Here is a 23,534-nt window from a genome sequence, read left to right as displayed (position 1 = left end):
TTGCAACTAGCCTATTACAACAGAAACTTAAAGTGTACTGTATGACAGAGCCATAGACTGTTCTGCAAACATGAGAGAAGGATAGCATTGGCTTTCAACTAGTCTACAAGTAGGGAGAGTCAGTTTTACACAGAAGTCAGTACCATGGACAGTCACATGATATGTAGCAACATTGATGGAACTAAATTGTTATTGGTATCTAAGTTTGTTTTTAATGTATTATTGATTTGATGCTGTTTAAATGTTTAAGTTGAAATGGTGCTGGATAGTGGAGGCAGTACTCCTGTTGTCTTTGTGCTGACTTGTGGTAACTCTGGTTCTAAATCAGTAGATGTTAAATGAACTTGCTTGACCTGCTGCAGGTGACCTGTGTATTCTCTATTGATATGTTCTGTGGTGCTTAGTCAATGGGAACTCAATGGGCCATCATAACGTTTTGACACAGTCTGGCAGTCTGACTAAAGTGCCAGAGGTATGAGGAGAGACATCCTCCTATATGGAAACAAATACTACCTGATACTTTGGATCCTATTCTTCGCAAGTTAGAAGACAAACTGCATCAATGCAAAAAAAATAAAAAATACTAATTACTATTCATGAGTAACCTCAACCTTGTGGGCCTGTGGGTGTTTGGGCCAATAAAGTGCCAACTCAATTCTACCACTGACTAGTCTCTCATGCCCCTATGAACGGAGACACAGAGCAATAGTTTTTAATCTAAACCAGGCCTTTTTTACTGGAGTACACTAACCCCTAATTGGGGCTCTTTTCTTGACCCCCAGTAGCAGTTTACCAGATAAGAAGTCAAGAAGATCAAGACGTAGATTGTTGTAAGGGTGTATTATGGCCTGTGCTGGTCCCATTGTCATATCCATTCTAGATTCCGAGTGGTAAAATCATAGCTGAAAAATGCCTCTGTTTATGTGTATACTGTATGTGGGAATGTCCGTCCTACATGTAGTGTTGGTACATGGAATATTCCTCAACTGCATGTATCATAAATTGCTATTGCAAATATAAGTATTATGTTCAACAACTGACATTTTCAGATATTATTTTGACAAACACACTTTAACACACTTTGGTGCTTACAGTTCATTCTCTATTGTCATAGATTTGGTGGGCACTGTCATCTGTGATCTATGTGATATGACTTTCTTTAAGTATTATGTTCAACAACTGACATTTTCAGATATTATTTTGACAAACACACTTTAACACACTTTGGTGCTTACAGTTCATTCTCTATTGTCATAGATTTGGTGGGCACTGTCATCTGTGATCTATGTGATATAACTTTCTTTAAGCGCGTACTGATGAAACTGTCACTTCATATTTTTTTCTTAAAGTCTACAAACGCTCTACATTTATTCACTCTGTGATAGGGTTGGATCTTATATGCTACTTTTATTATTGTCCTGTAAATGGTTCAGTGCCTATAATTTAGGCTGTGTGTAGAACGGGGCATAAAGGAAATTACCTCTACTAGATTATAGTGAGAAAGAAAACAACATACAATTTTGTCCTGTGTATTAATTTGCATATAACTAATCAGAATTCCATTATGTTTACATAAAAAACAGAATACTTCAAAATGAGAAGATCCTGCCATGGAAAGACGACTGGGTGGAAAGTGGAAAGGAGGGGAAATAACTCACACCATGCAGCAGGACACCTTCAGCTGTGGGGTCTTTGTAATGCAGGTTTGACAGTTATATTTTCAATAATGAAGGGTTAGCTGTTATGTGACAATTAGGTCAAAAACTCAATCTTATTTTTTGGTGTAGTTGGCCAAGTAAGTTGCACAGAATTTCCCCAACATCCCCTCCCAAATTGACATAGAACCTTCACAAAAACACATGGAGCAACTGCAAAAAGAAATGGCTGGTATGTAATGACATTTAATTCAAAGTAAATGTAAATTCTTAATTGTTATGTAGTTGTGTGAGACAACCATATGTTCAGTTCATGCCTATGATTTCAGAGTTCAACAAAGCCAACAACTGCTTCATGTGTGCCTCTGATCAAGAACCTGGATATGGCCCAAAGACTGACTGGGTTAGTAACATGTAAGACAATTTATGATATAACACAATGGATGGCTAATTTGTCATATTGCATTGATATTTGATATTATTTATAACGTGTTACGCTTTGTTTGAAGTCAGTAGGTCACATGACCAAGGAGCTATTGAAATTCGAATTTAAAAGAACGTTGTACTTTGTTTACGCTCCCTACCGAATTAAACTAGGAATACAAAATGCTGCTCACATGTTTATTAGCTTTGGAAAGCGAATTAATGTCCAAATCGGGAATATAAGACCTGTGCAATGTTGTGCGCAATTTTTCCAACAGCATGACACTTATTTGGAGTCTGTGGCTCAAGTGGTTTGAAAGCGCGAATATCCAACTTGAAACTGTTTTTACCTCGGTTAAGTAATTTACGTATCGGCTAATCACATAATGTGTTATAGCAATCTGTCAGCCGATGAGAGAGGGGTTTCGCTTTCTCAACCTTTTCTTTATGTCTAAAAATCAGTCTGATCCTATGACTTTCATGATAGATAGGATTTCCTGTATTGTATAATGTTTTCACTGAACGATTTAGCAAGAAAAACGTCAGCCTGGAGAAAAATGTCAATATGCCAAACATGTTTTTTTCCACATTGCTTTTACAAGAAAGACCTCCCCCTAACAACTTCTCCAGTTCCCAACGCTTTGCCAAGCTGTATATCTTTGTAGTACAGCACGTTGGTCAGCCTAAATGAACCACACTTTAATATTTTTTTTCTGAGGATACAAACTCATGGTATAGTGGGTTAGCTGACAACGTTACGAAAACGAAGCGCACTCTTCAATGGGGCATGACAGTCTTGAGTTGTGATTCTGGATGGCCAAATAGCTACCAACAACCATGTGAGGAATTGTAAGTGACTCTTTTTAGCTAGTTTCAGCTTGTTCTTGATACCATGTCTTGTTTTGACTGATTGAATGTCAATTCCATTATTGCTAGCTAGCTAACCAACAACTAAGTGTAAAAAAGTGTAATTAAAAATAAAATAAAATACATAAATAATTAACAAATATGTGCTCATTGTGCAATTGTAATTATGTTTTCAATAAACATTGGAGACGAAAAGTTTACTTGTTGTCAAGAATCTAAGCCAACCCCGTCTGTTTTGCCCCATAGTTGCACACGCTTTGGTTTTGTTGCTAAACAACCAACTATGTCTATGGGCAAACCCAACAACTATCCCGACCAGAAACTACTGAGGCTGACTATAGACCAACACCTCACCACAGCATATTTTATTGGAGTAACATCATGTTGGTTTTCCTGCTATGGGCTTCACTGTTCCTCTCAAGCCTCCAAGAACAAAATGGTCAAGATGGTAAGTCCAAAACGTTATAATTTTATCAATATTTTTTGACTGATACAGAACTGTACAGTATGTGATGTTGAATTGCATTGTCATCATGCATACTGTAACAGGCTATACCTATGTAGCTCCAGGTGTCCTGCTTTCTGGACCTCAGAATGTGAGTGTGAATTATGACCTAAAAGACCAGAGGATATCTGTAACATGGGAAGATGACCCATCTTCCTCCAGAGTACCGGACAAACTGATTTATGATGTGGAGGTTCTCTTAACAGTCAATATGACTGAAGTACACAGTGTGAGTGTTTGCCAAATCAATTATGCACATTACTACTATGGACCTTATTTCCACCGGACACAATTCCAAGGTTACTATATAGAAGTATGAGTGGCTGGTTGTGGGTGTTGATGTCCTCAGGAAGCTGTGGATGTGAGACAAGCCCTCGCCAGCAGGAAATACCACTGGAGTTGGACCTCGGCTTTACCCCTAGAGTGCACCTCCCACTCAGTCAGACTCCGCTCCCGATACCAGAACTACACCAGTCAATGGAGCCCCCTACTGACCATCACTGGTTGGTGTTTTTATTTAAATGACACACTCAGGCATGTATACACAGTACACACAAACAATGTTCTTCCTTCACATCCGTAACCTTATTTTTTTTCTGCAGGGAGGGCCTCATCACATCCACAGGTTTTTCCAAAAAGCAGCGTGGTTCAGGTCGATAGCAACTTTACTTTCTGCTGTATTCTTGGGCCAGGGCAGAGACTTGAATACATGAAATACAACAACATTCTAATGAACACCACCCACATCATTGACCAGAGTTATGCCATGGTGGTGCATATGCAGTCTCCCTCTCCGCCCAGTTGCATCAATGTCTATTGTAATTCACCTCTGTATGGCACCTGTGTTTACGTGGGATGTAAGTATAAACTTCTTGTAAGCCTCCCTCTTACCAATCTAAGCAGCTAAACAGCTCTGTAGTTCCTTGCCATACTGTACAGTTTACAGCATCATTTGAATGTAATCATAATAGATATGGGATGTGTTCAAACATATAGATCCTATAATCCCCCCAGACCCCCCTGGGGACAGGAACCTTGTGTGTGAGACCCGGGACCTGGAGTCAGTGGAGTGTCACTGGGACACAGGGAGGGCCACCAACCTGACTAAACAGAGGATGACTCGTTATGACCTGAATGGAAGGTACAGTACTATAACAAAAAGGAAAAGCCACACACTCTAGTAGCTCCAATGCAATAATTTATTCACCAACAGTTCAACAGCAAGCTGTCTTTATCAGGCTAGAGTACTACCCAGGCCATGATATTGTTAGTATTATTGTGTAATAATCACTGGAGGTGACATTCTCTGTCCATGTATTCTTCAGAGCTTGTCCAAACAGAACAAACTGCTACCAAACAGTACGAGTGGATCAGGGGGAGAGGAATTGGACATTGACTGCCAGAAACCCGCTCGGCACACTGGAGCTCAGAGACACAGCAGACCTGAAGAAAAGAGGTACAGTGGTGTGATAGCAGCTCCTCACACACTGCATATGAATCTATTCCTTACTCTTAGTATATTGATTTACAAGGCCATTGAATGTTGAGGTTCTATCTTCCAGTGCGTTTACTAGCTCCCATGGAAGTGGTGGCTTCAGGTGTGAATGCCAGTGTTCAGTGGCAGTGGGAAAGACCGCAGTACCATATACTATTAATGGTTTGCCAAGTACAGCTGAACCATAGTGGGCACATAGACGTGGTAAGTTACAGTAGGACACATACAATACAATGGACAATAGAGTTATTAACTAGGTAATACTAATGCTATGCCCATTTACACTCTATTCACAGAGGAACTTTTCTGGCATAGGTCTTAGGTCAGTAGTTTTACATGGCCTAGCACCTGCCCAGACATACACAGTGCAGGTGTGTTGTGGATTGAAACAGCACTTCTGGAAATGGGGTGACTGGAGCAAAGGTAGCACCTTCAAAACCGAGGAGGACAGTGAGTATCCAATCCACATGCAGCTACATGGACACACGTTTTTAAAAGCGGGTAAAAAGGAAGACAGTTCAAACACACACCGTATGTGTGGATTGTATTTGATTACATAAAGTTCACAATTGTTATGTCATCATGTGTCTTCTTTTTGTCCCCAGTTCCTGAAATGTTAGATGTATGGATGCAGATTGAAGGGAACCAAACCATGATACTATGGAAAGTAAGTTTTGAAGATTGTGTACACTATATAGTATACATTATGTGCTATTGGTCATACTACATTATAAACTGGGTGGTTTATGGCCTGAATGCTGACTGGCTGACAGCCACGGGTATAACAAAACATTTATGTTTTACGTTGGTTATCAGTTTATAATAGCAATAAGGCACCTTGGGGTTTGTGGTATATGGCCAATATACCACGGCTAAAGGCTGTATCCAGACATTCCGCTTTGCATTGTGCCTAAGAACAGCCCTTAATCGTGGTATATTGGCCATATACCACACCCCCTCGGGCCTTATTGCTTAAGTATAGCACATTAGCGGACTGGGCTGATAATCAAGACTTTAATAGATACAGTGGGCTCCAAAATGACCTTACCCTTGACTGGCAATGCACAAACAATGCTTAAACAAATATAAACAACATAATTATAGAGAAACTCAAAATACCAACATGTGAGAAATACTGTACTTGATTAATGTTTCAATGGAACCAACCAAAATAATATATTAATTTAGTTAAAAATCAATGTCCTCCAAATCAAGGTTTCACAATTAACGGCACCTTTAAAGATAATTGTAAATAACATCTACCAAAATTAAACCACTAATTAAATTCCACTTATTTAAGTTTATCTTAGTTTTAAGGAACTATATTGAGCCATTACATCACTTCCTGTTTCACTAGGGTATAAAAAAAGAGGTAACACACATGCAATATAACGCTGTCATCCAACAACATGAAGAAAACAATAGAACTAGCAGTTCAAAAGAGACCTATGGTCATAGACCTTCATAAATCTGGTAATGGCTACAAGAAGATCCACAAACGATTGAATATACCACTGAGCACTGTCAGGGCAATTATTAGAAAACTCAGAAGATATGGAACAGTTGAAAACTTCAAGGGTAGAGGACGCAAATACATTTTGCCCCCCAGGATAGGGAGGAGGATAGTGAGAAACAACAAAATCCCCAAGAATCACTGTGAAAGAATTGCAGGCCTTGGTGGCGTCTTGGGGTCACCAGGTTTCAAAAAGCACCATCAGACGCCACCTCACAGGCTCTTTGGAAGGGTTGCCAGAAGAAAGCCCTTTCTGACCCCAAGACACAGACGCAACCGCTTGGAGTTTCCCAAACGTCATTTAAATTATGAATGGAAGAAGGTGCTCTGGTCAGATGAGACCAGAATTGAACGTTTTGGTCATATACAGCATCGGCATGTTTGGCGTCAAAACAGAGATGCATACAAGGAGAGGCACCTCATACCCACGGTGAAATATGGAGGGGGGTCAGTGATGTTTTGTGGCTGTTTTAATTCCAGAGGTCCAGGGGCACTGGTTAAGATTGATGGCATAATGAATTCTACTAAGTATCAGGCAATTTTGGCTGACAATCTGGTTTCCTCTGCCAGATGGCTGGGACTTGGCCGTAAGTGGATTTTCCAACAAGACAATGACCCGAAACATACCTCAAGATCCACACACAAATGTTTCTGTCGCCGGACCTCAATCCAATAGAAAACCTGTGGGCTGAGTGGAAGAGGGCAGTTGATAAGCGCAAACCCAAGAATGTGAAGGATCTTGAAAGGATCTGCATAGAGGAATGGTCCGAAATCCCTCCAAATATGTTCCTTGTCAAACATTACAGGAAAAGACTCCATGCTGTGATCATTGCCAGAGGTGGTTGCACTAAGTACTAAATGAGGAGTGCCAATAATTATGAAACCTTGATTTTGATTACATTTATTTTGTATTAAATAATTGAATGATTTTGGTTGGTTCCATTGAAACATTAATAAAAAGTACAGTATTTCTCACATGTTGGTATTTTGAGTTTCTCTATAATTATATGGCTGCTGCCAACACACTGACTCAACTCCAGCCACTTTAATAATGGGAATTGATGGGAAATTATGTAAAATATATCACTAGCCACTTTAAACAATGCTACCTAATATAATGTTTACAATGTTTACATACCCTACAATATTCATCTCATATGTATACGTACAGTGCCTTGCGAAAGTATTCGGCCCCCTTGAACTTTGCGACCTTTTGCCACATTTCAGGCTTCAAACATAAAGATATAAAACTGTATTTTTTGTGAAGAATCAACAACAAGTGGGACACAATCATGAAGTGAAACGACATTTATTGGATATTTCAAACTTTTTTAACAAATCAAAAACTGAAAAATTGGGCGTGCAAAATTATTCAGCCCCTTTACTTTCAGTGCAGCAAACTCTCTCCAGAAGTTCAGTGAGGATCTCTGAATGATCCAATGTTGACCTAAATGACTAATGATGATAAATACAATCCACCTGTGTGTAATCAAGTCTCCGTATAAATGCACCTGCACTGTGATAGACTCAGAGGTCCGTTAAAAGTGCAGAGAGCATCATGAAGAACAAGGAACACACCAGGCAGGTCCGAGATACTGTTGTGAAGAAGTTTAAAGACGGATTTGGATACAAAAAGATTTCCCAAGCTTTAAACATCCCAAGGAGCACTGTGCAAGCGATAATATTGAAATGGAAGGAGTATCAGACCACTGCAAATCTACCAAGACCTGGCCGTCCCTCTAAACTTTCAGCTCATACAAGGAGAAGACTGATCAGAGATGCAGCCAAGAGGCCCATGATCACACTGGATGAACTGCAGAGATCTACAGCTGAGGTGGGAGACTCTGTCCATAGGACAACAATCAGTCGTATATTGCACAAATCTGGCCTTTATGGAAGAGTGGCAAGAAGAAAGCCATTTCTTAAAGATATCCAAAAAAGTGTTTTTTAAAAGTTTGCCACAAGCCACCTGGGAGAAACACCAAACATGTGGAAGAAGGTGCTCTGGTCAGATGAAACCAAAATTGAACTTTTTGGCAACAATGCAAAACGTTATGTTTGGCGTAAAAGCAACACAGCTCATCACCCTGAACACACCATCCCCACTGTCAAACATGGTGGTGGCAGCATCATGGTTTGGGCCGTCTTTTCTTCAGCAGGGACAGGGAAGATGGTTAAAATTGATGGGAAGATGGATGGAGCCAAATACAGGACCATTCTGGAAGAAAACCTGATGGAGTCTGCAAAAGACCTGAGACTGGGACGGAGATTTGTCTTCCAACAAGACAATGATTCAAAACATAAAGCAAAATCTACAATGGAATGGTTAAAAAATAAACATATCCAGGTGTTAGAATGGCCAAGTCAAAGTTCAGACCTGAATCCAATCGAGAATCTGTGGAAAGAACTGAAAACTGCTGTTCACAAATGCTCTCCATCCAACCTCACTGAGCTCGAGCTGTTTTGCAAGGAGGAATGGGAAAAAATGTCAGTCTCTCGATGTGCAAAACTGATAGAGACATACCCCAAGCGACTTACAGCTGTAATCGCAGCAAAAGGTGGCGCTACAAAGTATTAACTTAAGGGGGCTGAATAATTTTCAGTTTTTGATTTGTTAAAAAAGTTTGAAATATCCAATAAATGTCGTTCCACTTCATGATTGTGTCCCACTTGTTGTTGATTCTTCACAAAAAAATACAGTTTTATATCTTTATGTTTGAAGCCTGAAATGTGGCAAAAGGTCGCAAAGTTCAAGGGGGCCGAATACTTTCGCAAGGCACTGTATATACTGTACTCTATATCATCTACTGCATCTTTATGTAATACATGTATCACTAGCCACTAACTATGCCACTTTGTTTACATACTCATCTCATATGTATATACTGTACTCGATACCATCTACTGTATCTTGCCTTTGCCGCTCTGTACCATCACTCATTCATATATCTTTATGTACATATTCTTTATCCCCTTACACTTGTGTGTATAAGCCAGTAGTTTTGGAATTGTTAGTTAGATTACTTGTTGGTTATTACTGCATTGTCGGAACTAGAAGCACAAGCATTTCGCTACACTCGCATTAACATCTGCTAATGTGTATGTGACAAATAAAATTAGATTTAATTATATTGTTTATATTTTTTAAGTATTGTTTGTGCATTACTAGTCAGGGGTGCCAGTAATTTGGAGCCCACTATGAATTATATCAAATAGATGATGATATTCATCCCTTTCTCTTTAGCCCCTTACAGTGAATCAGAGTCATGGGCAGATCAAGGACTATGAGGTGACCTGGGGAAGGCAGGAGACAATTCTCCATCCACCTCAGAATGACTTTCTCATCAGTGATCGATCCACTGATGAGGGGCATAGGGTCACAGTTACAGCCAAAAACTCTGCTGGCAGCTCCCTTCCCTCGATCATCATTATTCCTAGACTTCCTCACAGAAGTAAAAGCTCCATGAAAATTGTTGGCAGTGATGGTGGGTTTAACCTATCCTGGTCCGCTAGCCCCAATTCTAGCTGTGGCTACGTGGTGGACTGGTGTCCCACACATAAAAAATGCAGAGTGGAGTGGGTGAAGGTACCAGCTGGTATAACCAGGGCCAGAATCCAATCAGGTAAGATGCCATCTCAGTAAGGGGATGTTGAAATGAGATCTAGGTTCAAAAAATTTGTTATTTAAATACTTATTTCCTGTGTAGTTGAGTATTTTTAAATAATGTCTCCCGAATCTGCTACTTCTATTGGCAGTATTTGAAAGTATTTGGAAATTATGTCCATTAAATAGCCTACTATTTGAAAGTGTTTTCAAGTAATTATTTTTAAATACTATTTTCTTATACCTGGGTTAAATGCATGGGAGTGTTGTTGTTTTTTGTCAGTATATTTGTGTATTTCCAGATACCTTCCAATATTCAACTACTTGTCTTTTATAATAAAAAATATCTGAATACTTACTTCAAAATGTATGTGAAAGTAATTGAGATATTTGAAATAGTATTTGAACCCAGGTCAGGCTGAAATTGCTCAAACGCCATGTCACAAGGTAAATGCTTTTTAATAGTTATTGTAATACCTTTGGAGTTTGGTTCGTGAAGAATATGTATACCTTCATGCCCTTGTTGCGGTTTCTCACACCCAGCTAGCTTTGAAGAGGGGGTGAGGTACACACTCTCCATCTTTGCCTGTACTCCAGGGGCTCCAGAGCTATGGGAGAGAAGGGAGGGCTATGTAAAAGAGTGCCGTAAGTATCCACTCTTCTGACTTATAAATCCAGAATTCTTCATTCTCTTTCCTCTTGCTATAGTATTTGACCATCCATCTCTATCTTTGCTACATAGTTCCAAAAGAACCGATTCAGAGGTTGGCTGCAGAACAGCATGGTTTGGACACAGTTCTGATCTCCTGGACTGCTATTCCCCCGGAGAATCAGACGGCGTTCATTCATGGTTACATCATATACTACTTGGATACTTCCCATCCTTCCAGCACAAGAACTTTCAATGTCACTACAGGTATGGAACACATGCCCAGAGAAGATTTACAGTATTCGGAGACAAATTGATTAAAATTTAATCATATCTTCCTGCTTTCTTTTTTTCCCCCTTTCTTCTTTTTGGATCATTGCCTGCTATGATGGCCAGTTGAGCCTGGGGCCAAGAATCTGACAGGCATACCCGTCAGCTCCTACAGATTCATAGTGAAGGCCCTCACATCAGTAGGGGAGGGCGGAGACTCTTCACCAGTCTTCCTCCAGATGAACCCCCAGAGTATGTCCTGACCTATTCGGTTGTGTATTTTTATTGCTGCTGCTTTGTAAAAAGCTGTAACTTTCTGACTTCATTCCACAGCTGATCAGTTGATCACAGTGATGATCATTTCCCTGGGTTCAGCTGCCTGTCTCCTCGCTCTGGTCACCATCTTATGCTACAGAAACTGGAAATGGTAGGAACATGTTTACTGTCATGTCAACCAATCAATCAATCAAATGTATTTTATAAAGTGGGTTGTTCCATGTCATTTCAGAAAGCCAAGACACCCACCATTTCAGATTGTTCGGTAATTGTTTCTGTAGTTAGAAACAGATAAGATTTGCATTTGTGCAACATTATTTTGTTCAAATATAATTACATATCTGAGAAATAAAGCTTAACTGTTTGCATGTAAATTTGAATTTATAGGATTCAAAAAATATTTAATAAATATAGAACCTAACATCTGATTTGGACCAAACTTTGTTTTCTAACAATGAATGGTCAAAAGCCACCTATGGACCCTGCACATCCCACACCAGCCCATCCCAACCCAACAACGAGTATACAGTATCAGTTCACTATGTCTGACTAGTTGTATGGAGTTGCAGAGTGTTGTTTCTTCATCCTATGTAATATATTCTCAGTAAATTTGGTAATGTTTTTTTTCCCGCTGTTCAGAGAAATTAATCATGGAAGTTGTTAGGTTTCTGTCCCATCCTGTATTCTGATATTACCGGGTTCTGACTAGTAGAGGGTGCTATTCCTGCTATTAGGTGATTTTTAAAAATTGTATTTTTAAGAACCAACCAAGTAACATCATTTGAGTTACACAATACATTTTTAGATACTTTAGGATGATTTGAAGTGTGAAAATGCTAATATAGGTACCATTTACTTGCATTGGATTTGTGTCACAAATGCCAAAAGTTAACATATGAAACATTGGCCCAAAAAAAACAAAGCATGGGTTGCTGTCAACGTTTGCCAATAGACTGCTTACAGGGTAAAGAAACCAATATCATTTTGTAATTTGGGTGAACTCCCTTTAACATTCAGGGGGGATCTTCTAACTTTTTCACCTAATAATAGGAACAGCAGCATCTAGTGGTCAGAAACCAGTAATATGAGAATATAGGATGGGACAGAAACCTAACAACTTCAATGACTAATTTCTCTGAACAGGGGGAAAAAACATTACCAAATTCACTGAGAATACATTACATAGGATGAAGAAACAACACTCAGAGCTGCAGCTCCATACAACTAGTCAGACACAGAGAACTGATAATATATACCTGTTGGTTTGGGATTGGTGTGGGGTGTCTGTAGGTGACTTTTGACCGTTCCTTTGGATTCCTCATGTCAATCTCATTGTTAGAAAGACGTTTGGTCTAAATATGATGTTAGGTACTATATTGAATAATATATGAATCCTATCAATTCAAATGGGCAATTTGTATGCAATCATTTAGCTCAATTTTTCGGAGATCAAATTATATTTTTACAAAACAATGTTGCAGGAATACTAATATTGTCTGTCTCTAACAACAGAAACGATTTCAGAACAATCTGAGATGTGCTTTTTAAGGTGGAATGACCCAAAGCCCATTTTACATCAGCAGTTGTCACAACGTTAGTATACAAATACTCAGACTAAAACCCCAAAGAGGAAGCAATGCAGATATTGAAGCACGGTGGCTAGGAAAAACTCCCTAGAAAGGAAGGACCCTAGAAAGAAACCTAGAGAGGAACCAGGCTCAGAGGGGTGGCCAGTCCTCTTCTGGCTGTGCCGGGTGGAGATTGTAAGAGTACATGGCCATTTAGGCAAGATTGTTCTTCAAGATGTTCAAATGTTCATAGATGACCAGAAGTGTAGCCGGAGAGTAGAGCATTTCAGTACAGCCTGGTCTCACAGCAGTCTAATCTTGAAGTGACGAAAGCATGGATTAGCTTTTCTGCATCATTTTTGGACAAACAAGTTTCAGATTTTTGCAATGTTACAAACTGCTCTTGAAAATATTTATGATATGTTTGTCATAAAATGCTGTTAAAGACAGTGCCCATCCCACTGTCTGTTATTTTTTCCAGGACCTGTCCATATGACTATTTTATCAACCATTTATTTTCTTCATGTCAACAGTGTGAAAGAGAACCTGTATCCTAAAATTCCAAAGCCAGTATGGAAGGAGGAATGGTTGACACCACTGGTAGGTCCTCGGTCCAACTCCATCTTGTTTTTGCATATAAGCACTCTAGACTAGAAAGCAGTACTTGCTGCAGGTAGAGTATATCCTGATATGAACGTTTTTCTTGTTTTCCAGGAGAGCAATGGCCGCCAAATCCTCTATGTGGATCCATGTCAACCCAGTGAGATTGATATAGTGTGTAACCGAGAGCAGTCTGGAGAAGCTGTACTAGATAACAATGCTGGAAAGGGTGCCTTAACCAACACAAACTCCGATGTCCCAGCTCTGCATGTATACTACAACCAGCTCCTCACCAAGACCACTTTAGGACACTTCACCTTCTCTCCTCACACGATGGCGACCCCATTCTCTCAACTCTCAGGCACAGTAATTCAGAACCCCTCATACAACCTAGAAGTACAGGCTAGTTTAGATATGGGACAGTCTGTGGGATATGAGCCGGATATGAACTCTTTCTCCTGTCCTAACCCTGAACTACACAACACCATGTCTTATGTGCCCTTTGAGACTGATTCCCGGGGTTACAAGTTCCAGTGTCACATAGAAGACAGCTCTCCTCTCCAGGAGTAGAGCTTCTGGGCAGCCCTATTTCCTTCAGCTCCACTCAATTCATATTTTTGTTCCAGCACAAACACAGCTAAGACCACCAATTAAGATTTTGATTGGGCCATGATTGCACTGCTGGAAATAAAAGTGGCTTATCAAACAGAAATAATGAACTGCTGTACCTGTATTTATTTAAATGCACTTCTCTCTGATGACTTGATATGTTGCTTTATGTGAAATATTTAGATGACAGCGGAAATGTTTTGATAGATACAGGATGAGTACTTATGTAACAGTAAGTGTTGCTTCTGTCTTTCTCTTCGCCCAAACCAGGGACCTTCTGCACACATCAACAACAGTCTCCCTCGAAGCACCGTTACCCCTTACAGTGCAAGGGGAGCAACTACTTCTAGTCTCAGAGCGAGTGACGTCACCGATCGAAACGCTAGCGCTCACCCAACTAATTTTAACTAGCTATTTCACACCGGCTTTTTTGCTGGCAGCATATAGAAGCACGTTCGATTGTGCGTCAAGAATTCAGCATAGCAAATTTGTATGAAGGTCTGGTTATTAAATGGGTAAATAGTTCAATTGTAATATGGTCTAAAACGCTCTGGTGACAAACTTTTACAATTATCAAACGTTTCCAATTATCGACATGGCTGGGAGAACCTATTCAAGTAAGTAAGGTAAATACATTTCGAAAATGTAAAACAAATAAAAATTGTTACAGTGCAGGCTAACTCAAATGAGCTAGCTAGTTGGCTAGCTAGACATACTGTTAAGCGAATTAAATGTCACCAGTTAACGTTACCCAACTTCATATTAGTTGGGCTACGTTACCCAACTTCATATTAGTTGGGCTATCTTGATGTATTTATCACAAAAAAAAACTCAAAATGCCATGGAGGAGGGTGAAAGGATCATTTTTAGCAGCCCCAACTTTCAAAGTGAGAGAGTAGGTTATTCTGGATAGGGCAGGTTATTTTGTGTAGTTCTAGTCCCTAGAAGTGAGGACGGAGGTAAAAGTAACATAATATTCAGTGCAGTGTAATTTCAGTATAATGAAGTCTGTTTCTTGTGAGTTTTTCTGTCCTCAGATGAAGAGAGCTCTGAAAGCCTGTCTACGGATGAAGAGGTCCCAATGAAGAGCAGTGGTTCTCAGTCCTGGTCCTGGGGACTCAAAGGGGTGCACATTTTTGTTTTTGCCTTCAAATGATCAACTCATCATTAAGCTTCGAGTGGTATTCATTTGTGATGCTATCCTTGTTATGATCCTGTTATTGTCACATGCTACACATGCACATGTGTGTGCACATGTGTGTGCCCATGCATCAATCACTTCAATGTTCTCATGCTTTGTTGTAAGGGATATTATACTTTAGTAATCCACAATGACCTGGTGATGTAAAAGTCTAATAATGACATTATCTTCCATATTCCTACAGATATCTTGTAAATGGAGATTCCTTCAAAACGATTGCCTACAGTTACCGTGTAGGGAACTGCAAGGTTGAGTGACCAGGGCCATCTGGGACTGCCTCCTGGAGGAATTCAGGTGTGTGAAGGCTACCTGTGTCCTGCGTAACTTCATGAGGATGGACACGAGGACCAGGAAGGGATCTGCAGCTCGCCGGTGTGTGCCAGAGGAGAAGTCTGGTGCCCTGCAGGATGTTTCAAGGATGGGGTCCAACAACGCAGCAAGAGAGGCATTCCATGTGCGGGAGATCTTCACCTACTTCTTTGAAGAGGGTTCTGTTCCCTGGCAACACCATAAACTACACTGCACAACCAAAGGCTCTTTTAAGAGCCATCCACATTGCAATAAGAGTATTCTTCCATTTACTTAGCTATGTCAACTGCAGTTATTCAATTCCCAGTTTCTCTCTTTGATTTCTACTTCTCAGGTGATGGTGCTGTTTAGGTAAGGGTGTGATGTCTGTACAAAAACAAAACAGGCTATTTTAAGTAATCCATATTGAAAAAAGTTTCAACAATTAGACACCCTATAACCCACACATGTATCAGTATGATTGATGGATTGCGTTGTGCAGTAAGCAGGCTCAGGTGTATAACTGTGGCTCCTTCCACCTTAAAAGTATAGACAAGAGGGCCAACCATCGAGAATAGTAAGACAATTCATTATTTCTAGAAATTGTTTGTCCATGTTTTTCAGCATAAAGTACTCTGCAGCCACCTAGTGTGGGCACCAGGTAAGGCCACACACAGATTCCTGTTGAATACTCTCTTTAACTACCTTATTTTCTCAACAGTCTCTCTCCTTCACTTCATCCCTCTCTCCCCTTCTCCCTATATCCTCTAGGTTATATCAGCTGTGTCAGTGAACCCCTCCCGCATCTGAACTGGCTACTTAGAGGGCACAGCATGATCAGAGGTGAGAGCTCACTTTGTCAGGTCAACAGGAAATATTATTGAAGAGATTCTTTACACTGAAATAGAGATTCAGTTGTACCAGAGTTAATGATCCAAGGTCAGTTTTGCATTTCCACCTGATGATTATGATGACTGACAGTGTTAGCAGGTTTAAGCCTTGGGTTTTAAAAATGTTTAAAAAATGTTTATTCTATCTCTCCATCTGTCTCTCGTGTGCAGGTATGTTTTGATGTGAGAGAGGATGCCAACCCCCAGTCCCGTCATCGCCACCTCACCCTCTCTAAAGATAACCTTTGGGCTGACTGGGAGCCCAAGGCTGGTTAGGAGACACTATTGTTTAATTGTGATTAACTGAGAGAAAATTATGGTAGCACTGTGATTCATTAATCATATGCTGCCTTCCCAGCTCCTATGTTCTTACCTCTTTCCCTTTTACACCTCTCTCACCACCTATTTCTTCCTCTGTTTTTATAATGCACAACAGATGTGCATTGAACTACAGATTGAACATGTATTTATAATATTACAATTATGTTTATAACACTTGGACAATTAACTTCTTTCAATAAAGGGTTTCACATTTTCTACTGGTTAAAATGAAGTCTTTCATTTGATGAAATACTACACCTATCCTGTGTTTATCAGATCAATGCAGATGATGGAAATTAGATATTGAGATGAACCGGTTTGAGAATGTACATGATGCATAGGAAGTGGTGTACATTTAAAAATATATATATATATTTGTGTGTATATGAATTACAAATCAACCTTAGACTAGAAACATGATTTAACTAGTTAATTTCATAGTTACAATGTGTAACCATTGATGTCCCAGGACCAAGACTGGTAAACACTGTTGAAGTGTATCATTGTAATACATACATACATACATACACAGCATCATTCAAAGACTGGAATTTTATGCACCTGGTATTGGATATGACTGAAAAATAATCTGACATTCATACCTGAACTGTACTGTACTGTATTTGCCACAGTAGAGTACATGATCAGTGAATATATTAAATGTACAGGCTACAATGTGGGGATCTCATGCATGGGAATAACTACATGTATATATGACTTCTTTGGAACAAAGTTATATTATTCTACTCAATCCATAGGCTTCATTAATGTCATTCAGACAGTTTTGAAGTTGGCTATGATAGCTGAGGTTCATAGCTAGGTTCTGAACTAATTTGTATACCAAATGTTTTAGGGTCTGTACACAGATCGGCTACAAAGCTATCTACACATCCATAGACATACAGGTATTTTTATCCTCCACTGCACAATAAGCAAGAAAATAGTTAGTGTTGGTGATCACATACAGGAGAGGGAGTGCAAAACAACGACGCTGGACAGAGTGGAATCAGGTGTAGCAAAAAGGCAGTTTATTTAAAGTCAGAGATATCTTGTCCTGCAGTTTAAACGTGCACGGACCTAAAAATATGGCTCTGTCAGGAGTCAGCTAATTAGGCTGCTTAGCCAGAGTTTACAGCAGAATGTATACACAGAATAATGTAGGTGGAGTCTCGTCGTGTTGGTCTTCTGACTGGTCCTGAAGAGTTGGAGGCGGGCCTGCTCTAGCCAGAGCAGGAGCCCCATTGGTGCACAGCAGAGTCCTCTGCTCTTGGCACCCGACCAGTAGAGGGGAGTGGAGTGTGAGTGTGCGTGCTCATGAAATGTTTGTGTGTCAAGGAAGCGTGAGATAGGGGGACTGGCAGTGTCTGCTTTAGGCTCAGGTGTTTCCTATCTTTGCAGGAGTGCATGCAAAGATCAATGTCAGTGAAATAGTTTGGCACTCTAAGCTCGTTAGTGTTGCAGGATGTTCTTTGTAGTTTACAGGGGAGTATATTTGAGTGGTGGCAGCCATGTGTCCTTCGGATAATCATGTTATTGCACGTAGGCTCTAAACTTGACTGAGGACACTGGGCCCAGAGTTATCTGAGGACATCCGGTTTAACCAGAGCATTGCCCTGCTAGTAATGCTTGATATTTGATTATTTTTACAACAAATCCCCCTCTTCACATCTATTAGATGTGAATACTATTATAAAAACGAGAAATAGCGAACGATAAAAACGAAAAGTAGCGAACGAGTCCATCCCCCCTATCTATTAGAAAGCAAAATAAGGTAATGGTACATAAAAATAGGATAAAAAGGTACTCTGGTATTTACTGACAGAAGGAATACTGTGGCGGGAGGGTATACTCCTCAAAAGAGGTCAAAACATCCTCTGTGTTATCTGTTGCCAATAACGGGTACATATGGACCTGGTCCTTTGGCATAGGGGTAATAGCAGTGGTAATTACTCTAGTGGCCAAAGTGCGGGCGCAGGGAATGCAACAACATCTGCACAGGGTTAGGATAGCTACAAAAACAGCAATGGACACTAGGATAGAGGAGATCAGTGTTTTATATTTACCAAAAGCATCCATTCAGGAGTCCCACATAGAGGTATCGACCCCAGAGTGGTATTTCATTTTACCATTAAGTGTTCGAAGTCCCTCTAGGGCAATGGTTAGACTACCATCCGTGGCTGTGTTATTGGGAATAAAAGTGCAACATTGCTCACCGAACATGGCACATACACCACCACGTTCAGCCAACAGCATATCGACTGCGATTCTGTTTTGGAAGGCCATGAGGGATGTGGCAGCCAATTGGCCATGAACAGCCTCGAAACCTTGTTGAGTCCAGTTGCCTAGTTTCTGGACATTAAAATGAATGTAGTTTATTCTATCAACATTTTTGTTAACTGTGCACCACCAGCAGATTGAAGATTCAAAACCTGCAGCAACTTGGTTGACTAATTTATACTCATCTGGTACCCCCCTGGGTACTCCAATGGCGTCAATATATGTTGGATCCCCAGCTGTTGGGGTAACCGCACGCTTGGTCCTGCTAGGCCAATAGATAGGGCCCTGGTCATTTATGCGAGTTAGCAGGTCTTGCACGCCTATGGGGTAGACAGAGATAGGCAACAGGAGGTTTATGAGGGCACAGGTACCAGTGGCGTTGCGGGGAAGTCTGTCAAGCAAACGAGTTCCCCCACACCACCACCACACATCAGCTCTGGATACTGGTTTATAAGTAGCCATAAACATGTGAGTGTATGAGCAGAAATCAGTAGGAATATCACAAACAAATGCCAAAATATTCCTAGCCTTGCCCAGGGAGAGAGAGATATCCCTCTAACTGGGCGAGGTTCCTTTTTCAGGGGAGATGGAGTTTGATACTCCATCACCTGAGTCAGGAGTGTCTTCATTTGGTATCGAAATTAGGCTGTTCAAATCAGCTCTGACTTCAGTCAGTGTTCTGGAAGGAGTTGGGGCTGGGGTGCAATGTGTAAGGTGGTGCCAAGGTGCGCCTGATTTACCTTTGACCTGGACTGAGGGTGAAGTATCCTCCTTCACTTCGTACGGTCCAGTCCACCTGGGTTCCAGCCACTTTCTTTTGTGGACTTTAACCCTCACCCAGTCACCAACTTTTACCTTCAGTAGTGGCGTGTCCCCCGGCAGCTCCCCCTCTTGGACAATGTGAACCTGAGAAGAGAGTGCTGCAGAGAGTTCCGTCAATTTTTTACATATTACAACATTTCAATTTGTTGTACATCAAGAGCGGGCATATGACCTCCCTCCCTTGGTGGACCAGGCATGACTCTACCAGTCATTATCTCATGAGGAGAGAGATGGGTGCCTGCTCCTGGTGAGGCTCTCATGGCCATCAGCGCCAGAGGCAGGGCTTCAACCCATGTCCACTCTCGAGTGGAGTTTTGGTCTCTGCTGAGGCCACACACATCATGTCCAGTTTGTTTTTTTGGCAGCACCCTCCTACTCTCTTGTATCACCCATGTCCCTATTTTCAACTCCGCTTCAGCTCGCTCTCTCTCTTTAGTGCCTTCCTTTTTGAACAAATGAGTCTTGTTCCCCTCTGTCTCACTTGCTTTCGTCCCCTCTACGGCTTCTTCTAGCCCTCTCTGCATAGATTGGAGTTCCTCGTCTACTGGAGGTCCCCCTCTAAGGTAACCTGCCTGTATCCATTTTAGTTTCACCCCCTCCCACACTTTCTTTACTTTTTTATACTGTTCTTTCCCTCCCGCTCTATCAGTAATGCGCTGTTCTAAGTATTCATTGAACTTGAGTTTGGGTGTAGTTGAGCCAGACATGTTATCACAAAATAATTACGTGAACTGCTAAGGTAATTATTAACGCGGTTAGGCAAGATATAACTACGGCAGTGATTATCTGAAAAAGGTCTTATTTGGCTCCTATTTCCTGTTCTAGCTCATCTGGTAATGTCTGTAATGTGTCCTCTAGGTTTCAGTCAGTCCTGTACTATGTCCTGTGTAATATGTGTTTATTTCTATCTTTGTATACTTAGCCCGTCCTTGATCGAGACCAGGGATGTATTCGCGGTGCTGGCACAGACTTATCTCTTGCACCCCACCCTCGCACACAAAGATTTTGTCAGTATGTGGTGACAGTTACGTGTGTATTTCTCCGGTATTTTATTTGAATTTGTTATTTAGGTATTTTCTAGAAATGATTCGGCGATTTCCTTTTGGAAAAATATATTAGTGAATTCAGGCGGTTCTATAACAATTGTCGGAATAATTTTATCACTTTGGGAACCGGTATTTTTATTCGGATATGTTCAGTGATTTATTTAAGTACTTTCTAAAAATAATTCAGCAATCACCTTTTGGAACAATATATTAGTAAATTCCATCGGTTCTATAACAATTGTCAGAATCATTTTAGTACTTTAGGATATACCAACAGAAATGGAAAACTAAAATTCAGTGTTTAGCTCGGCGGCTGTCAATCAAAAGTCAGTGCTCAGCTCGGCGGCTCTTCAGCGGGTGTACAAGATGCTCTGAAAGCGGCATGATGACTAGACTACTAGGTGGCTAGACTAGCAGTACGAGTACATATAACCCAGTTACATAACTTAGCATGGCGGTTACTCCGCAACAAACGTTTCTCTCAATTGGGTATGGGATTTGTAGTCTATGGTTTTAATTTCCCCGGTCTCAAAATCGTGGAACGTCAACTCTGGTTCATATGTTTTCTCAATACCACATTCATTTGTATGAAATTCACATTTAATTTCCAATATCCATTATTGTGTCCATTATGTGTTAGAACACAGCCACAGCCACAGTTTAACCTCACCTCATACACAACCTATATATAATAGGACAGTTTTCTATGCAGATTTCAGAACAAACAGGGTCCCAGAAGGAATCTAACACATTGGTCAATCACAATTCACCGTGTCCATCATGTACTAGAACACAGCCACAGTTTAACCTCACCTCATACACAACCTATATATATATAATATCCTTTTCTAAACTAGGGATAGAGGGTAGACTGACTCAGTCCACAGACTTAACCCAGGGGTGTATTCTGCCCCAATGTCAGAGGTTAGTTAGTCTGAACTAAATAGTCAACCTGTCAGGGGGTCGTCTTTCTCTTGCAGGGTAATGACGACGTACAGGTGAGTCTGCAGTCACATTATCTCTGAGTGGTGATGGTGTATGCCCAGACTGGGGTGCAACAGTACTCTGAGTAGGCACTCTGGCTGGTTCAGGTGAGTCTGGAGCACTTTCCACATTTGTAGGTTGCTACAGTGGATGTTCAGGTGATAGCTCGTTGTCATGGTAGGTCTCCAGTAGCTGATCTTGGTTTGTCACTTGACATGAGTCATCTCTGAGGTTGGTTCCTGGCAACAGTTGATCCACATGTCTCCTCCAGATTATGTTTTATGGTGTGTGAACTGTGTAGGACACAGGCCCTGTTTGTGCAACCACTGTGGCTGGTATCCACTTTGGACCTTTGCAGTAGTTCCGAGCAAGAACTCTCTCTCCAGCTATGAAGCTTCTGTCTTTTGCTTTGCTCCGTCTCTCCACCTGTGCTCTCTGTTGTGTCTGTACAACCTGTCTCGTCTTTGGAGGTCGAGTCGCGTGTGAAGCTGTCTTTTCATCATGGCTGACGCGGGTGCCACTTTGCTTGTAGCGTGGGGAGTGTTTCTATAGGTTAACAGGAAGGTGTTTAGACGCCTATTGAGGGAGCCGTTCCCTTGTGATGATTTTAAAGCTTGGTCATCGTTTGGACAAACCTTTCAGCGAGGCCGTTCGTTGCAGGGTGATACTGCGCTGACTTGATGTGCTGAATTCTATTTGCTTCCATGAATGACCGGAACTCTTCAGACACCAGTTGGGGGCCATTATCACTAACGAGTTGCGTTGGCAAGCCGAAGCGACTGAAGATTGACCGTAGCTCTTCGATGGTTCTCTCCGCTGAGGTGCTCTTCATCACTGTGACCTCAAGCCATTTGCTGTGTGCGTCAACTACGACTAAGAACATACAATCCTCCAGTGGGCCTGCATAGTCTATGTGGACTCGCTGCCAAGGCTCCTCTGGGAATTCCCATGGGTGTAGTGGCGCTAGTTGAGGCATGTTCCTCATCTTTTGACATGCAGAACATGACTTGACCTTGTCTTCGATAGCTGCGTCCAGGACTGGCCACCAAAAGTAGCTGCGTGCAATCTCGTTCATTCGCACCATGCCACAGTGCCCTGAATGGAGTTCTTCAAGCACCTGCCTTCTCAGTGGCGGCAGTATGATGACTCAAAAACCCCATAGCAAGCATCCAAACTGAACTGTGAGTTCGTTTCTCCTCATTAGATAAGGTTGTAGGCTGTCCGACATCTCTCCTTTTCCACGAGTGACAATGTCCACGACCTCAGACATCACTGGATCAGTGTGGGTGAACTTTTTCACTTGAACAGACATAACTGGGGCGTTTGTCACTTCCTTGAAGTAGAAGATTTCAGCCTGGGAGTGCTCAGTGTGTGTGACAGGTAAGGGAAGCCTTGAGAGGCCATCTGCATTGCAGTTCTGCTCAGACCTTCTGTACTTGATATCGTACTGGTGAGCAGATAACAATAACGCCCATCGCTGCATGCGGCTGGCTGCAAGCAACGGAATGCTGGTGTGGGGACCAAAGATGGAGGTAAGGGGTCTATGGTCCGTCAGCAGTGTGAATTGTCGGCCAAACAGAAACTGATGAAATTTCTTAACTCCAAACACAATGGCGAGTGCTTCACGCTCTATCTGTGCATAATTGCTCTCGGCTTTACTTAAGGTCCGTG

General features: G+C 41.2%; 1 protein-coding gene across 5 annotated transcripts; it reads left to right on the top strand.

The window, feature by feature from the left end:
* Window positions 1-2,005: 2,005 nt before the first annotated feature.
* On the top strand, window positions 2,006-16,948 carry LOC109868378 (leukemia inhibitory factor receptor). Of its 5 annotated transcripts, XR_004204960.1 has the most exons (20): window positions 2,225-2,927; window positions 3,192-3,393; window positions 3,510-3,679; window positions 3,800-3,953; window positions 4,053-4,307; window positions 4,465-4,591; window positions 4,776-4,906; window positions 5,013-5,149; window positions 5,242-5,395; window positions 5,551-5,612; window positions 9,703-10,081; window positions 10,606-10,707; window positions 10,805-10,978; window positions 11,108-11,233; window positions 11,315-11,408; window positions 13,359-13,425; window positions 13,540-15,160; window positions 15,420-16,184; window positions 16,295-16,366; window positions 16,585-16,948. XR_004204960.1 is itself a non-coding variant. In XM_020457881.2 (18 exons), the coding sequence occupies exons 3-18, from the start codon at window positions 3,327-3,329 to the stop codon at window positions 13,993-13,995; spliced, it is 2,688 nt and encodes an 895-aa protein (XP_020313470.1). In that variant the 5' UTR covers window positions 2,006-2,069; window positions 2,797-2,927; window positions 3,192-3,326; the 3' UTR covers window positions 13,996-14,140. The 5 variants fall into 5 exon arrangements, 4 of the variants coding, with proteins under 4 accessions (XP_020313470.1, XP_031658378.1, XP_020313471.1 ...); XM_020457881.2 differs by lacking the exons at window positions 15,420-16,184; window positions 16,295-16,366; window positions 16,585-16,948 and adding an exon at window positions 2,006-2,069 and having other exon boundaries at window positions 2,797-2,927; window positions 3,495-3,679; window positions 4,447-4,591; window positions 13,540-14,140; XM_031802518.1 differs by lacking the exons at window positions 15,420-16,184; window positions 16,295-16,366; window positions 16,585-16,948 and adding an exon at window positions 2,009-2,069 and having other exon boundaries at window positions 2,797-2,927; window positions 13,540-14,140.
* The last annotated feature ends 6,586 nt before the right edge of the window (window positions 16,949-23,534 follow it).

Source organism: Oncorhynchus kisutch, linkage group LG23, assembly GCF_002021735.2.
Source record: "Oncorhynchus kisutch isolate 150728-3 linkage group LG23, Okis_V2, whole genome shotgun sequence".
Lineage (NCBI taxonomy): Eukaryota > Metazoa > Chordata > Actinopteri > Salmoniformes > Salmonidae > Oncorhynchus > Oncorhynchus kisutch.
This window is presented reverse-complemented; position numbering and strand designations above follow the sequence as displayed.

Excerpts from the sequence above, each read along its gene's own strand:
- LOC109868378 (XM_020457881.2), top strand. The coding sequence starts at position 3,327 with ATGTTGGTTTTCCTGCTATGGGCTTCACTGTTCCTCTCAAGCCTCCAA. Across the intron at positions 10,979-11,107 it reads AACTTTCAATGTCACTACAG|TTGAGCCTGGGGCCAAGAAT; the intron begins GTATGGAACACA and ends TATGATGGCCAG. Across the intron at positions 13,426-13,539 it reads AGGAATGGTTGACACCACTG|GAGAGCAATGGCCGCCAAAT; the intron begins GTAGGTCCTCGG and ends CTTGTTTTCCAG.